Below are 16905 nucleotides of genomic sequence, written 5' to 3'. Positions count from 1 at the left end.
GAATGACACCATAGGAAGACAGATGACAAACATCAAGGCTGATAATAAATACACACTGCCATTAAAGCAGAACTGTAATTTAAGTCATTTAAAACATGTCCAGTTTAAAATTACCCAAACAACCAATTTACAATCAATAATAAAAAATATATAATTTATTTAAGGCCATCGAATAAATTAGGCTATATATATCGTCAATATTATAACGTAAAATATCTACTATATTATAGGCAAAATATATATATATATATATATATATATATATATATATATATATATATATATATATATATATATATATATATATATTATAGCTACATACATATATTGTATTTACTGTTCTCTTTTAGGCCTATAGAATTTATATATATATATATATATATATATATATATATATATACACACACACACACACACACACACACACACACACACACACATACATACATACATACACACAAGCATACATATATTATATTTACTGTTCTCTTTTAGGCCTATAGAATTCAAAATGTTTAGATATTTATATAGATATAAACATTTACATTTATTTTGCTCATCTGTGCATGCTTTCACAAAATGTTTAGATATTTATATAGATATAAACATTTACATTTATTTTGCTCATCTGTGCATGATTTCACATTTTTACAAAGAATAATTGTAGCCTATTTCCTGACCTAACGTGTGGGCAATGGTGTAGATGTGTAACACTGATGAGTATCAATTAAAAAACAAATTTAATTATAAATTAAAGCTGCAAGCAGCATTTATCGGGGTTCAAGCAGTTAAGGCCTTTAAGGCATTTAAGCACAAAAGCATCAAAAGTTATTAAGATTTATTTAGGAAGCATGTAACCACTGACATAATAGATGGAAAAGACCATTTACAGCCAATACAGGCAATTTGCCATGGGATATATATGGTTTTAAAGCTTTTTAACAGTTATAGCGCCACCTATGGTCCGATCTCCATAAAATTGTTTACTGTGACCTCAAATTGAACCCATACACATGTGTACTGAGTTTGGTGAAGATATCTCATTTACTTCTTGAGTTATAGCCATTTGAGTAAAATAGGCTCCTCCCACAACGATTTGCCACATTCTAGAATTATTTAATATGATTCTAGCATGATTTACTATCATATACCATGTTCCAGAATGATTTATTAGGATTCTAGCATGATTTACCTTGATACACCTCATTTCAGTATTATTTACTATGATTTACAATGTTTCTAGCATGATTAACCACATTACTAGCAATTATGTGAAGTGTCAGTGCAAATGAGGTGATGAACACTGACAAAATATTATTGTGTTATAATAGTTAGTTATATACGTGATTTTTGTGTGTGTGTCCAAGTATGAATGCAAAAGCACATGTAAAATATTTCATTATTAAGTAGAATGGCCAGCAGAGGGCACTAGAAGACCACTTATTGGCTCACTTTCACTTTAAACCAGTTTTCTGCACTAAAGCAAACCAGTTTTTCCATGTTAACTCAATGCATGCTTACACACACACACACACACACACACACACACACACACACACACACACACACACACACACACACACAGCATAGTTAACCATGATTTACCATGATATACCACGTTCTAGTATTATTTACCAGGAGATAAACGACAATCTAGTATTATTTACTTTGATTTACCATGTTTCTAGCCTGATTTATCACATTACTAGCAATTATTTGAAGTGTCAGTGCAAATAAAGTGATTAACACTGACAAAATATGATTGTGTTATAATGGTTATTGCTATATAAGTGATTTTTTTAGTGTGTATTCAAGTATGAATGCAAGCACATGTTGAAATATTTCATTAATAAGTAGAATGGCCTGCAGAGGGCAGTAGAAGACCACTTATTGGCTCACTTTCACTTTAAACCAGTTTTCTGCACTAAAGCAAACCAGTTTATCCATGTTAACTCAATGCATGCTTACACACACACACACACACACACACACACACACACACACAGCATAGTTAACCATGATTTACCACATTACTAGCAATTATTTGAAGTGTCAGTGCAAATAAAGTGATTAACACTGACAAAATATGATTGTGTTATAATAGTTATTGCTATATAAGTGATTTTTAGTGTGTATTCAAGTATAAATGCAAGCACATGTGGAAAAATTTAATTAATAAGTAGAATGGCCAGCAGAGGGCAGTAGAAGACCACTTATTGGCTCACTTTCACTTTAAACCTCATGATTTTGACCAGTTTTCTGCACTAAAGCAAACCAGTGTTTCCATGTTAACTCAATAATGCATACTTGCTACATATGCTACACACAATAATGCTACACACACACACACACACACACACACACACACACACACAAATGTTTCAGTGATATTGGTGTCACATTCACCTTCATCACATTCACCTTCTGTCTTCATCACATTCACCATCTGTCGTCATCACCTGCACCTGCTCCTCATCACCCTCCTCATCATCACCTGCTCCTCATCATCATAACCGTCACCTGTTGTCCTTGTCTTGATCTGTGTATTTAAGTTCCCCTCTCATCCATTATCATTGTCGGTTATTGTTTGTGCACTAGCACTCTGTTATGTTTGTTTTCATGTTGGAAAATAAAACCTTTGTTATATTTGTACCACACACACACACACACACACACACACACACACACACACACACACACACCATCATTTATCATGATTTACCATGGCTGATACCAATACCAATATGAGAAAATGACTATTTTAAACAGCAGGGGGCAGTAAAATACCACTTATTGGCTTAACATGCCATTAATTCATATCATTTTCACCTTTTTAACTGTTATAGAGGCAAATTTTGTCCGATCTGTCTGAAAATTTTCATGCTTGTTCAGGGTGATATTTCACACGTTCTGACTTGTTTTTAAGAAGGTCTGAGCATTGATTAAAGAGATATAGGCTTTCGGGGACACTTGGTAAAGGCCAGATTTTGAAGTGAACCTATTATAGCTATCCAAATGAAGTAGTTCAACTTTCTGACAATTATTGATCTAGTGAGTCCAGAGAATTGTATTGCACTAGTTTTTTAACATTATGATATGAAAATTATATGATCAGAGATGGAAAAGACCATTTACAGCCAATACAGGCAGTTTACCATAGGAAATATATGATTTTAAAGCTTTTTAACAGTTATAGCGCCACCTATCGTCCGATCTCCATAGAATTTTTCATGCTTGTTAATGATGTTATGTCACATATGCTGACCAATTTTTGTGAAGTTCTGAGTTTTTATTTAGGATTTATAGGCTTTTTAATGTATTTTGACACGCCCATTTTATAAATTACCCTATTACAGCCATCCAAATGCAAAAGTTCAACTTTTTTTTGATAATTATTGATCTAGAGAGTCCAGAGAATTGTCCTAGACTGGTCTGGTTCCGATCGGGCAAAAAACCTAGGACTAGTTCGCAAAAGTAGGTTTTTAACATATTCATGAATATTTAATGAACTGTTTGATTGACAGCAATGGTTCTAGAGGCAAAGTTGTTCAGCATGAGCAGATCTATCATATGATATGCATTTTGTGACGATAAGTGTAACACCACGTGATTACAGAGCCATAAAACTCGTTAGCGCCAACTAGTGGCCGATTTCTTTCAAAATTCTTACAGACCTCTAGGGGCTTGAGCCGAACATGCCCACTGAGTTTTGTTCCGATCGGCCTCCGTTAACCTTGTCTAATAGGTGCTCAAACTTCATTGGCCGATAGCGGCCATGTTTTTTGAGATACACCAATGTCCTCATAGACATACATGGCACCTTGGACCAAGACACTGCATACCAATTTTCAAGTCAATCGGACTAACGGTCAGGTGGTTATAGCCTGTTTTATGTTTTTTTCATATTATAGCGCCACCATGAGGCCAATCACCGCGATTTTTTTTACTGTGACCTCAACTTGAGCTCATACATATGTGTACCGAGTTTGGTGAAAATATCTCATTTCGTTCACGAGTTATAGCCATTTTTGTATAATTAGCTCCGCCTCCTGCGAACGTTTTGATGCCCCTTAGCAACCGTGGATCGAAATTTTAACTTTTTTTCGATAATTATTGATATTCAGACTCCTGTGAATATTTCTGCACTGGTTTGGTTCCGATCGGGCGAAAAACCAGGGACTAGTTCGCAAAAGTAGGTTTTGGACAAAATCCAAAATGGCGGAAAAATTTGCATACCGGAAATGAAATCCTTGAGGCCTTTTTTGTTCGGCTTGACCCAAGGATTCCAAAGATATAAGACACTTGAGTCTGTGACAAAGGGTTGATGAGATTTAAGCAAAAATATGCAATTTTTTTGTTTTTTGCACTGTAGCGCCACCTATTGGCCAATCTAGCTCATATTCTCTGAACCTCTCCTCGATTTTTGTACTACCTTCTGGCCAAGTTTCAAGTCTCTAGCACTTACGGTTTAGGCTGCACGATGCGTTTTACGGCGGAATAATAATAATAATAATAATTAAAGCTGCAAGCAGCATTTATCGGGGTTCAAGCATTTAAGGCCTTTAAGCACATAAGCATTTAAGACATTAAGATTTATTTAGAAAGCTTTTAACCACTGAAATAATAGATGGAAAAGTCCATTTACAGCCAATACAGGAAATTTACCATAGGAAATATATGGTTTTCAAAGCTTTTTAACAGTTATAGCGCCACCTATGGTCCGATCTCCATAAAAATTTCCATGCTTCTTTAGCATATTATTTCACATATGCCCATCAATTTTTGTGAAGTTCTGAGTTTTTATTTAGGCTTTATAGACGTTTGAGTGTATTTGGACACGCCTATTTTATAAATGATCCTCTTCTAGCCAACCAAAAGCAAAATTTTAACTTTTTTTTGATAATTATTGATCTAGAGAGTCCAGAGAATTGTCCTAGACTGGTCTGGTTCCGATCGGGCGAAAAACCAGGGACTAGTTCGCAAAAGTAGGTTTTTAACATATTCGTGAATAATTAATAAACTGTTTGATTGACAGCAATGTTTCTAGAGGCAAAGTTGTTCAGCATGAGCAGATCTATCAAATGATATGCATTTTGTGATGATAAGTGTAACAGCACGTGATTACAGAGCCATAAAACTCGTTAGCGCCAACTAGTGGCCGATTTCTTTCAAAATTCTTACAGACCTCTAGGGCCATGAGTCGAACATGCCCACCGAGTTTTGTTCCAATCGGCCTCCGTTAACCTTGTCTAATAGGTGCTCAAACTTCATTGGCCGATGGCGGCCATGTTTTTTGAGATACACCAATGTCCTCATAGATATACATGACAGCTTGGACCAAGACACTGCATACCAATTTTCAAGTCAATCGGACTAACGGTCAGGTGGTTACAGCCTGATTTATGTTTTTTTCATGTTATAGCGCCACCATGTGGCCAATCGCCGCAATCTTTTTACTATGACCTCAGATTGACCTCTTACACAGGTGTACCGAGTTTGGTGAAGATACCTCATTTACTTCTGGAGTTATAGCCATTTTAGTAAAATAGGCTCCGCCTTCTTCAGACATTTTGGCGCCTCTTAGCGACCGTCAATCGAAATTTCAACTTTTTTTCGATAATTATTGATATTCTGACTCCAGAGAACATTTCTGCACTGGTTTGGTTCCGATCGGACACAAAACCAGGGACTAGTTCGCAAAAGTAGGTTTTGGACATAATTCAAAATGGCGGAAAATATGCATACCGGAAATGAAATCCTTGAGGCCTTTTTTGTTCGGCTTGACCCAAGGATTCCAATGATATAAGACACTTGAGTCTGTGACAAACGGTTAATGAGATTTAAGCAAAAATGTGATTTTTTTTTGTTTTTTGCACTGTAGCGCCACCTATGGGCCAATCGGGGTCATATTTTGATAACCTCTCCTCGATTTTTGTACTACCATCTGGCAAAGTTTCAAGTCTCTAGCATTTACGGTTTGGGCTGCACGATGCGTTTTACGGCAGAAGAAAAATAATAATAATAAAAATCAGTACAATTACAATAGGGTTTCAGCACTTCGTGCTTGAACCCCTAAAAATCAGCACAATTACAATAGGGTTTCAGCATTTCATGCTTGAACCCCTAATAAATACATACATGTGATGTATACATTATACAGGCTACATTGTGTATTGTATCTGTTACTTTTGATATTTGCACAGCGTTATAGCGCCCATCTCTGGTCGTGGACCAGCACATCAGCAGGATGGAGGAAAAACAGCACCACGCGCCTCAGCAACAGTAACGTCGTCTGGTGTGCGCGCGCACGGGACGGAACCACTGAGGCTGAGGGAGCGCGCACATCAACGCCAGCTGTCCTCTGAGGGAGACCCTCGCCGCCCCTCCCCAAAAGACATGTCTGCAACCGCAAAAAAAATAGTATTTTATTTTTCAGCTGTTTAGGACCCACTCATACATTCACTCACTTCGATAATACTGCGCAGCTCTAGCCCATCGACCACCAGCAGCACAGCAACGCCCATAGCAACGCCTCCTCTGCACATCCTCCTTCTGTTTCTCTGACCCAGCAACACCGGCCGCCCTCCACCACCAACAGCCAACCTGTTTTTCAACGACCTTACAAACGTTGGATCCATACCACACAGTTGTGTTTTCTTTTTAACGCAAAGGACCATGAACGCGCTGTGTGCAGTCATTCGTTCATCAGTCAAAGGTGCGTACCCGTATGAAACACCATGCGCTTATTTATCAATGCAGGCTATTATTGTTCTATCATGGATATTGTTTTTGCATGCATATTGAGTGTATGCCTGCAATGGTTGTAGATTATGAATAATGTGAGCAGTGTAATCTATATGGCATTATCATGCGGTTCGTCGTCTTGTTTTCGTTATTCCTGCGCGCGGGGTGCGGTGCTGCAGATTTCACACTGATGATGCGACTGGTCTTCTGTTGCAATCATTCCATCCATCTGCAAATCTGCAATTATAAAATGCATATTTAGAATTTTGCGCTTTTAAAAATTTGACCTCTGATTACAATTATCTATTTCATTGATGCAGCATATTTTACGCTATTTTATACAATGAGTGCTATTGTTATTAATTTATTTTTAGTCACGAATCACCATCTATTTAATGATTTTATTTCATCAATGCATTTAATCTGGCAGAGTGCATTGCATTAACATCACACCTTATCTAGATTGGTTGCCATGGCAAACACCATGGCTGAAAATAGGCTTCAAGGGGGACACTATGTGGGTAAACAACACTACATTTCAAACAACAACCATTACAATCAATAAGCCTTCAGCTAACTGTAGGTTGTGTTATAAATTCTTACATTAATGCATAAAAATCCATCTTCGTGTGGATTGAATTTCAGTGACCTCAGTAATTCTGTGTTTTTGTTTGTTTTTACATGCAATGAACAGACATAAAAAAGATGGTGTAGTAAAGAATAAAAAGAGTGGGGAGAATGTAGAAAATAAATGGGGGACAGAGGCCACACATGGATTAAGAGATTATGGATAGAGGCCGAGAGATAATGATTATTTTACAGCAAGAGAGGAGGGGACATGCTGGGTCAGCAGTTTTGCTGTGGATGAATCAAAACTAAAAGATTTTTAAAAATGCAATCCAACTTTTAAAACTATTGAGCGTCTATGCAGGTCTATCTATAAAATATCCTACTTTTCCTTTCTTTTTACATTAGTCACTCATCATTGCGAAAGCCCTTCCTTGAGCTGAAACATTGAGGGATTCTTTTCCCTTGAGCTCACCTGTAAGTTCTGGCCTATCAAGGAACTGGCAGCGGCACGGGAGCTCCGCCCACCACACCCTCTAAATGAGGGACAAGGCCACTCAGGTGAGACATTTATGCTGTTTATATGCTATCCTTACATAACATGCATACTTTAAATGGACAGAATTATACCATAGAGAAAATTATACTTATATTATAACCACATATATAAAAACACTCACATATAACATATATGTGATAAAAAAGGGATAATTTTGTTTATAACAAATGTCCAGTTTTAAAGTTACCTGGGAAGCCAATTTACAATCAACAAATAAAATGAATAATTTATTGATAGTGTAATTTAAATATACTATATAGAAATATAATTGTGTAGAATTCACAATATAGGTTAATATAATTTAGTTAAATGTTTTTACCAGTTAAAGGAATAGCTCACTTAAAAATGAAAATTCTGTCTTCATTTACTCACCCTAAAGTTGTTTCAGTTTGTTTTCTTTCTTCTGCTGAACACAAAGAAAGATATTTTGAAGAATGTCGGTAACCAGACAGTTGATGGATCCCATTGACTTCCATAGTATTTTTTTTTTCCTACTATGAAAGTCAATGGGGTCCATCAACTGTCTGGTTACAGACATTCTTCAAAATATCTTCTTTTGTGTTCATCAGAAGAAAAAAAGTCATACAGGTTTAGAACAACATGAGGGTGAGTAAATGATGACAGAATTTTCATTTTAAGTGAACTATTCCTTTAAGGCATATAATATACCAGTTAAAATACCAGTTATATATTTTTACATAAAGTATAATTGGTATAGTTTTCTGCTTGCTCATGTTTTATAGGGTGAAAAAAGGACTAATACCTTGTTCTAGATTTTTTCTTAGTATTCATACATTAAAGAGTTAGTTCACCTAGGCCCTGTTTCAATCAGTGGGTGTCTAAAACGTTTTAAGCTTCTCCACTATCAATCACTTCCAGAGGTAGTTGAAAACGCAATCGACCTGATTGCTTTCGTAGTGTAAACGCTCATGTGGTCAAATGGGTTCGAACAGCCACAAAAGACCACCTACTCTCCGCCTACTGACCTAATGCGTTAACATTATGGGAAGCGCGCTTTGTCGGCTGAAGACCCAAGTTTGGTTTGAAGAAAAAAAAACTACCAAGCACAATGTTCTCTCATCATTCCTGATTTCTAACACTCACTCACAGCGATCGTGGTCTTGCGGCTGTCAGAGCAGAAACCATTAGATCGAAAGATCTGAAAAAAACATACATTTACCCGCCCATAGACCCTCCCTTTGAAGAAATCAAGACGGAAGTGGTTGAAAGTGGACAAAAGAGACGGATTAAAACACCAGGTGTAAATGGATATACAGTATGTTTCCCTCTTCTAGTGATCTGATCAACCAAAACGCATCTTAATACCAGGTGTAAACAAGGCCATACAAAAACAAAATAAAAAATTCACAATGATAGTTTATAATGGCTTTATGGCTGTTAAGCTTTAAAAAAAGGAAACCTTTGAATCAAAGGTTCTTGAAGTCATACAATAGCTTTCTGTGAGGAACAGACTGAATAATCTTTCCCTCCAGTAAGCCGTTTCATGAATGAACCAGTCGATTCTTGAACTGTTCAGTCCAGTCTCTGTTCTTCACTCATTCGCTCTCGTTTTCCCTTGTCAGACCCCTAGGGCCTGGGTAGATGAGCGGAGGAGAGGCTCTCATAAGCGATCGGCTTCTTGCGGCAGCACTGACCAGCTGAAAGAGGTGAGACATCTAGAGCCATTATAACATGTGCTGATCTAGTCTGCCTTAACCTTCTCCTTTATTCGTTTTTTCCTGTACTATGCTATTCATCATCCCCATTTTGACTTCTTTTAGATCGCAAAATTGCGACAACAGCTCCAGCGTAGCAAACGCAGCAGCCGCCATCGCCGGGACAAAGACCGCAAGTCCCCCTTTAATGGCAACCATGCTATCATCCAGTCACAGGTGGGCATCATCGCGTCCCAGCAGCCACCATTTGTGCTTGTGTGCGAATAACAGGGTGCTCTTGAATGTCTGTAAGAGTACCACCATAACCTGAGCTAGAACACGCTGCAGAATTGAAGTAGGCCAAACATCTGGAGAATTTAATTGCGCCCCACTTTCCTGCATATTTGTCCCATTTTTGAGGCTTCTCTGGCCCCTTGGAGACTGGGGGACAGGATTGTCCCAAAGGACCGTGGCTTGTTTTAGTGTAGATTACAAAGTCTTCTCTCACAGCCTGCCGTCTTCTGGACAGCCTTTGGACCTATAAGTCAACACATTGTGTTTCTATGTGTGTGCATTTTTATAACACTTTTGTTTAATTAATTATACTTGACACCTCAGCAGAATACAGCAACCTAGCATGCAAATGAGCCCTCTGAGTAGAGGGCACTGGGTTTATTTGTTCACTTGAAGGAATATTCCAGGTTTAGTACAAGGTAAGCTCAGTCAACAGCATTTGTGGCTAGAAAATGTTGATTACCACAAGTATAATTTTCGAGGTTAGGGTTAGGGTACAGTGAGGCACTTAAAATGTATGTGAATGTAGCCATTTTTGGAATATATAAAAGGTCAAAATTTTGCGGACGAAATCCAGTTTGAATAGGGATCTGGAAATGGAAATCTTAAGAAACATTTCTCCACACAGATTTCTCATCGGGTTGAAGTAATGCAAATTTGCAGCGTTGACAACAGAACGCTGCTTTGTCTGAAAATGATTCACAGTGGACAGTTGTCCTTTTTGCCAGTGAAAATTTCACTAATGTGACCTTCAATTAATTGTTCTGTTGTAATTGTAAAATTGTAAATTGTAAAAGTCATTTTGGAGTTGGACGTTTTTAGGCATTACTGTATGTAGTTATTATGGCAATGATGTTGTTAAAATTGAATACAACAACTTATAAAGAAAAGGTTAGAGAGCAATATTTCACACTAAAAATCAGGTTAGCATGCATATTGTTTATGTCTTAAGACCAAACTATTGAAACAGCGAGTATTTTAATGTTTACAGATTGCCTGCCTTCAGTTCCATTGTAGACTTTGGCTTTCTTTCTTTTTTAAAAAGGAAGAGGAAGTGCAAATTTATTTTTGTGGTAATTAATGCCACAAATTATGCCACAAATTCCATTGATTGAACTTGTACTGAACCTGGAATGTTCCTCTCAACATCTTTAGTGTTTTAAGGACAGGAGAGATTGTGTCAATACATCTCAAAAACCAAGAGGACTCGTTTCTGAGAAATGGGAAAGGAAAGGAAAGGAAAGGAAAGGAAAGGAAAGGAAAGGAAAGGAAAGGAAAGGAAAGGAAAGGAAAAGTTTGGCTATCCAAAACCATAAACAGAGAAGATCATGAGAGCATGAAGAAAAGATTGGGAAAGAGCGCTTACATCACACCATACTCAAAAGAAGTGCCCTCAAGCTGAGCAGTAATGGGCTCTCAATGGTAATGTTCTCTGTAGTCAGTGGTTTGTGTATAATGATGGAGCTTAGTCTGGCAGAATGTTTGATTTTTGGCAGTGGAGAGACTGCAGAGATTGTGTATGTGTGGGCTCACTGTGTGTGGGAGTCGTTCTAACAGGATTACACAGAAGGCTGGTTTCCCCTACAGGGGAATGTTTGTGTACTTGAGACATACTTAGACCCATACACGCATTTCTAAAGAAGTGTTGGACCTTTTTTCCTCTTTTTTTTCCTCAGTCTCAGATGCCTAAAACCATCCTGATTCCCATCCCCATCTCTAAGTCCACACCTCCAAGATTTCGGAACAGCATAGAGGGGCTCAACCAGGAGATTGAACGCATCATCATACGGGACACTGTGGAACGAGATGAGATCATAATAGTGAGTGCATCTCAATAATACCGCCTGTATTATGTTGTGCAGGATTGGTTTTGACTTATTTTTTGTGGTAGAGCTGCATGTTGCGATATAACTATAAGTGTGATTGTCAAAAACTGTGATTTACTGAAATAAATATGTATGCACTACCAGTTTCAGAGTAAAGCGCAGCATTTAAACACGTGTAGTTCAGGATACAGTGTTTTAGCATCTCTGAATAGCTTGGCTAATTTACTATGAATCAAGCTGTTCTGAGACACTAATATCATGAGTGATATACATAAAATAAAAGCTTGATGGCTTGCCGTTTGAAAAATGAAGAAATTAATATGGAAATATTGGAGTTATAATTTTACAGTAAAGTAAAATTATTTGTATTACTCTTTTTATTTTACAGTACAATGTTTATTACAATATATTTCTTATTTTGTTTAATATTTGTATTTAATAATAATAATTATAATTATTTTACAGTCATATTGAATAGGTAGAAAACTGTGAGAATGTGCTCTATGGAAATTCAAGTGAAAAGATGGTTTTTTTTAATAATAATAATTTAATTTTTTAGTGTATGATTTACCTTTGAAAAAATTTCTCTCAGAAATGCTAGTAAATTTCACAAACAGTTACAAAGAAACAAGTAACAGATTGAATTAAAAGTGAAATTTCGATGTAGACTGAAATTTGTCAAATGTACTCCAAATATCTTTATTTAAAAATATTTTTATTACAGTGAAGCTTTTCCTAAAGAATTTTGCGATAAAAAAAAGTCTTCAGAGTAAAGTGATTTTTCCACTTTTTCCAATTTTAAATTCTATGCAGACGAACCTCAATAAAATTACCCCCACTCACTCTAGAATGGTTCATTCTTTCCAAATATACAGTAGCTATTCAAGTCATCTGTTGAAAATTCCTGTTTTTTTTTTTTTGTTTGTTTGTTTTTTTATATCACAATACATGGCAGACAAAAAGATTGCAATGTCAATTCTTTCCAATATCGTTCAGCCCTATTTTGTGCTATAGGGGCTGTAACATGGCTTATCAGGGCACAATCAATACTAATGATATGTTTTGTGGAATCCAATTAGTAGAAATTGCTTTTACCCTGCACATCCTACTTACTTAAGCAAATGTGTGTTTTAGCCACAGGATGTTCCTGATGGGCACCGCGCGCCCCCTCCCCTCCCCCAGCGCAGCAGCAGCACACGCAGCATTGACACACAGACGCCCTCGAACGGTGGGCTTGGCAGTAACCGTAGCAACAGCAGCAGCCGAGCTGACTCAGTCTCACCCTCGTACCTCAGCATCCTCAACGACACGGTCGGAAACAGCCCACTCGATGACACGCTCAATGAGAGCAAAGAAAGAGGTGAGAAGCACATGCATCATCATCATCATCATCACACAATAAGCTAAAATCGAACTATTTGATTTCTAAACATTCCTTTTTCCCGTCTTAGACCTGGGACCTTGGTCTCCTCTGCCCAAATATGCTTCATCTCCAAAGCCCAACAACAGCTATATGTTCAAACGTGAGCCTCCGGAGGGCTGCGAGAAAATTAAAGCTTTTGAAGAAAACCAGTGAGTTACTGTTCTGTAGACATTTTGTCTGTCTGTTTGTGTAAGATATTGAACAGTCAGTTGAGGATGGTGCTTTATTTTTAGAAAAATACTATGAGCTGTTTTATTTTTATTTTATTTTAAATGTCTGCAATAACCAAAATTTGTCTGAATAGTTTTAAAATCTGTTTTTCTATTTTTCAAAAATAAAAAATATATATTTAGTAAATTAATAAAATAAATAGTAATTAGAAATAAATTATATTTTATAAAATTAGGTAACAGGGTTGCAGATTTAGCCTAAATGAATTCAATTTAAGTCAATTATTAGAGACTATCTAGTTTGTAATCAAATGTTTGCAGTCATTGATCACATAAATTAAAGACAAATATTTGTTTAATCGTGATCTTCAAAATTATGGAAGCCCTGTGAAAAAAAATATCATGCTTTGGTAAATCAAAATTATAAAAAGGTAAAAATTTACAAAAAAAGTATTATGACATACTTTTTATCTCATAGTTGACTTTTTATTTCATCATTTATGTCATAATTAAGATTTTTCTTATGTCACAATTATGGTTTACCAAAGCAATACTTGTGTAAAGCGGACATGAAACAATTTAATGGAAGTAGTTTTATTTATTATTAGAAAGCCTCAAACTATTGCTTCCTGTGTTTTACAATTTTATGGAACATTTAATTTTGTATAACTCAAAATAACTCATTGCATGATTTTAAAGGTGCAGTAAGCGATTTCTGAGAAACATTGTTTATATTTTAAATCAACCCAAACAAACACACCCCTCCCTTCATTACTCCGCCCCAAAATGTGGATGTCTCTTTATCATAGCAGAAGCAAAGCAACAAAAAAAAATGCTTTGCGGAAAATACTGCGAAAATGATGAACGAACGACAAGGAAGAACAAAATATGAACATTTAGTACACAAGAGTATATACAAGAGTTGGTTATTAGTTGCCAGCATCACACCAGCTCCAGACAAACAATGACCCTCAAAACTGTCCTGTTACTATAGCTAACATTACAACAACAGCATATCTAGGTTCTGTGAAACATGGCTAAACCAATGTTACTCACGTATGGAGCAGAAACCACGCAACCATTTTCAGACCTTCCCGCTTCTGTCTCAGCGCTGGAAGGCTTTTCTAATAAAATCGAGGGTACTAAAGCTCTTGCCTTATCATAACCCTTCTTTTTCCAGTGATTTTCCTTTTGTAATGTCTCTCAGCCATCTCTCTTTCTACAGTCTTTCTTCAAATCTCCCTCTTGCTCACTCTCTCTCCTCCCCCCTCATAAGTGGACACACCCCCAACTGCTGATTGGCTACAAGTGTGTTGTAGTGCTCGGTCCGATCCACTTTCAACAGCGTTTCTCAGAAATCACTTACTGCACCTTTAATTGTTGGATAAAATCAAGAAGTTCCAGGCCATTGAGGTCGGCCCTACGACTTTAAAAAAGTAATGGTACACCATTTTGTATTCCATTCATGGTAAAGCGTCAAGACTTGGTTGTTTTGTAGTAATGTTTTCATAGTGAGGGGTTTAACTTCTTATCAGTATGAAAGATACATTTCCACAAAACAGCCATGACCTACTTTTGCATCTTCTGTTCCAGGCCAAGGCCTCTCCAAGATATTCCTCCATATCTCTGCCCAGACAGAAACAAGGTGAACTTCATTCCCAAAAGCGGATCTGCTTTCTGTCTGGTGAGCATCTTAAAGCCTTTGCTACCCACCCAGGAGCTGAACTTCCGTAGCGGGGTGGGATACCGTAGTATCTCGCCCTCCTTGGTGCCTCTGGGTGGGGTTGGGGTTAGGAGCCTGTCCCCCTCCATGGGTTCCGTCCTGTCCCGTGGACGTCAGTCACCATGTCTCCCACGACACCTTGAGGAGCCAGAGGGTTAAAACGGAAACGAAGGAACCTCAGCTGATGAACAGAGATGTCATTTTTCCACACTCCTGTATTGTCTGATAGAGTCAGAGCTTTGTTAAGATTTTATTTAAAAACATGTTCTGAACAACTTCGAGAGATATCAGTTTGAAACTTGAACAAGAGTTGTTGTTTTTTTTGTTATATAAGGGTAATGGTATTATGTCAAATGGAGGATCAAAAGAAGGTTTTCAATACGGTGTACATAGATGAAGCATTTTTAGCATTGCACTTCTTTTTACTTTCTCAACGATGTATTGCATTTTACCATGAAGCCTTTGAATTTTCTTATGTATAGCTGCATCCTTTAACCTACACAAGAGTCTGGAATCATTTTTAATGTTTTTGAAAGGTCTCTTATGCTGCATTTATTTGATTAAAAATACAGTTTAAAAGAACTATTTTCTATTTGAATACATTTTAAAATGTAATTTATTACTGTGATGCCAATGCTGAATTTTCAGCATCATTACTCCAGGTTTCAGTGTCACATGATCCTTCAGAATATGCTGATTTGGTGCTCAAGAAACACACTTATTATTATCGATGTTGAAAACAGTTCTGCTTAATAGTTTTGTGGAAATTGTAACACACTACCATTCAAAAGTTTGGGATAAGTTTACAAAAAAGAAAGTCTTTGCCATCACAGGAATAAATAAAGGCTAAAATAATATAGAATACTGTTCAATTTTGCTGTTTTTATCGAATAAATGCAGCTTTGGTGAGCATAAGAGACGTCTTTCAAAAACATTCAAAAATATGAATTACTCCTAACGTTTGACCTGTAGTGTAAATGTAGTAAGTGATTTGATTTACTGAGGAAATGTAGGTTTTAGGTCACAGTTTTGCTTGCTTATAGTTTACATGCAGTTTGAATAGTGCTGGAAAAACAACCAGAAATGTTGTAGCAGATTTGAGGAGGACTAAAAAATGTGCCTGACTCCCACCACCTGTCCATAGGACCCCGTTTGCTTACAGTCCTTTTTCTATCATCGTCTGACCCTACATTCGTCTCGGCCCCTTAAATGTATAGAGCCCCTTCCCCATATACGTAAACCTGTATGTGCTTAATGTGATTAGCTGGTGAGAGGAAGTTTTGTTGGTACATGAACAGCCTGAACACGCATTAGGTGGAGGAGACATCGACGATCAAATGTACAGGAAAGTATTATGATTATGAGTTCAGTTGTTAAATTTAAACATTAGTTCAACTGAAAGGTGCCATTGCTGTAATTTCAATACAGTGAAGGAAAATGGATTGCACTGGATATGAAAGACTTGTCATGAAACAGCAAGAGAAAAGAGATGCAAACAATTTCAAAGAAAGGCATGGCTTTAGCTAATAGTGATCTGAAAATGTACTGATTTGAACTGTAGCAACTTTATACTGTGAAATATTCCATTATTCATACAGTAAAGCTTCCTTTCTTCCAAAAAAAAAGTTGATGAAAGATTACAGGCAATCCTGAACAAAATGTAATGTATGTAATTGCCTTAATACTGAATTGAAATAGGGAAGTGTGTAAATTAGACAGGTGCCTGTTGTTCCATTTGTTTTAGTTATTACCAGATTCTTTTCTTCTGTGAATAAACTTCAAGATCGTTGTAACTCTGGTTTGTTAAAGGTACACTAACGTTTGGCCCTCTATTGGTTAAAAAAAAAAAAAAAAAATGGTAAAAAATTTTTTTGCGGAACAACACTGTTTTGTTTGTGCAGATGAATTTGGCTATCCTACTGCTCATAAAACATTCACTACTAG

The 16905-nt window shown here is 36.8% G+C and overlaps 1 protein-coding gene across 1 annotated transcript; it reads left to right on the top strand.

The window, feature by feature from the left end:
- Nucleotides 1–6307: 6307 nt before the first annotated feature.
- On the top strand, nt 6308–16799 carry fam117ba (family with sequence similarity 117 member Ba). Its single transcript, XM_084129722.1, has 8 exons — nt 6308–6715; nt 7720–7872; nt 9454–9537; nt 9652–9762; nt 11496–11639; nt 12780–13005; nt 13097–13217; nt 14832–16799. The coding sequence occupies exons 2-8, from the start codon at nt 7852–7854 to the stop codon at nt 15118–15120; spliced, it is 996 nt and encodes a 331-aa protein (XP_083985848.1). The 5' UTR covers nt 6308–6715; nt 7720–7851; the 3' UTR covers nt 15121–16799.
- The last annotated feature ends 106 nt before the right edge of the window (nt 16800–16905 follow it).

This window comes from Abramis brama (assembly GCF_963993115.1).
Source record: "Abramis brama genome assembly, chromosome: 11".
NCBI classification, from domain to species: Eukaryota; Metazoa; Chordata; class Actinopteri; order Cypriniformes; family Leuciscidae; genus Abramis; species Abramis brama.
This window is presented reverse-complemented; position numbering and strand designations above follow the sequence as displayed.

Bases quoted from the DNA above. Each gene is read 5' to 3' on its own strand.
- fam117ba (XM_084129722.1), top strand. From the start codon at position 7,852: ATGAGGGACAAGGCCACTCAG. The intron at 9,763-11,495 runs GTGGGCATCATC...TTTTTTCCTCAG, and splicing joins ATGCTATCATCCAGTCACAG to TCTCAGATGCCTAAAACCAT. The intron at 13,218-14,831 runs GTGAGTTACTGT...CTTCTGTTCCAG, and splicing joins AAAGCTTTTGAAGAAAACCA to GCCAAGGCCTCTCCAAGATA.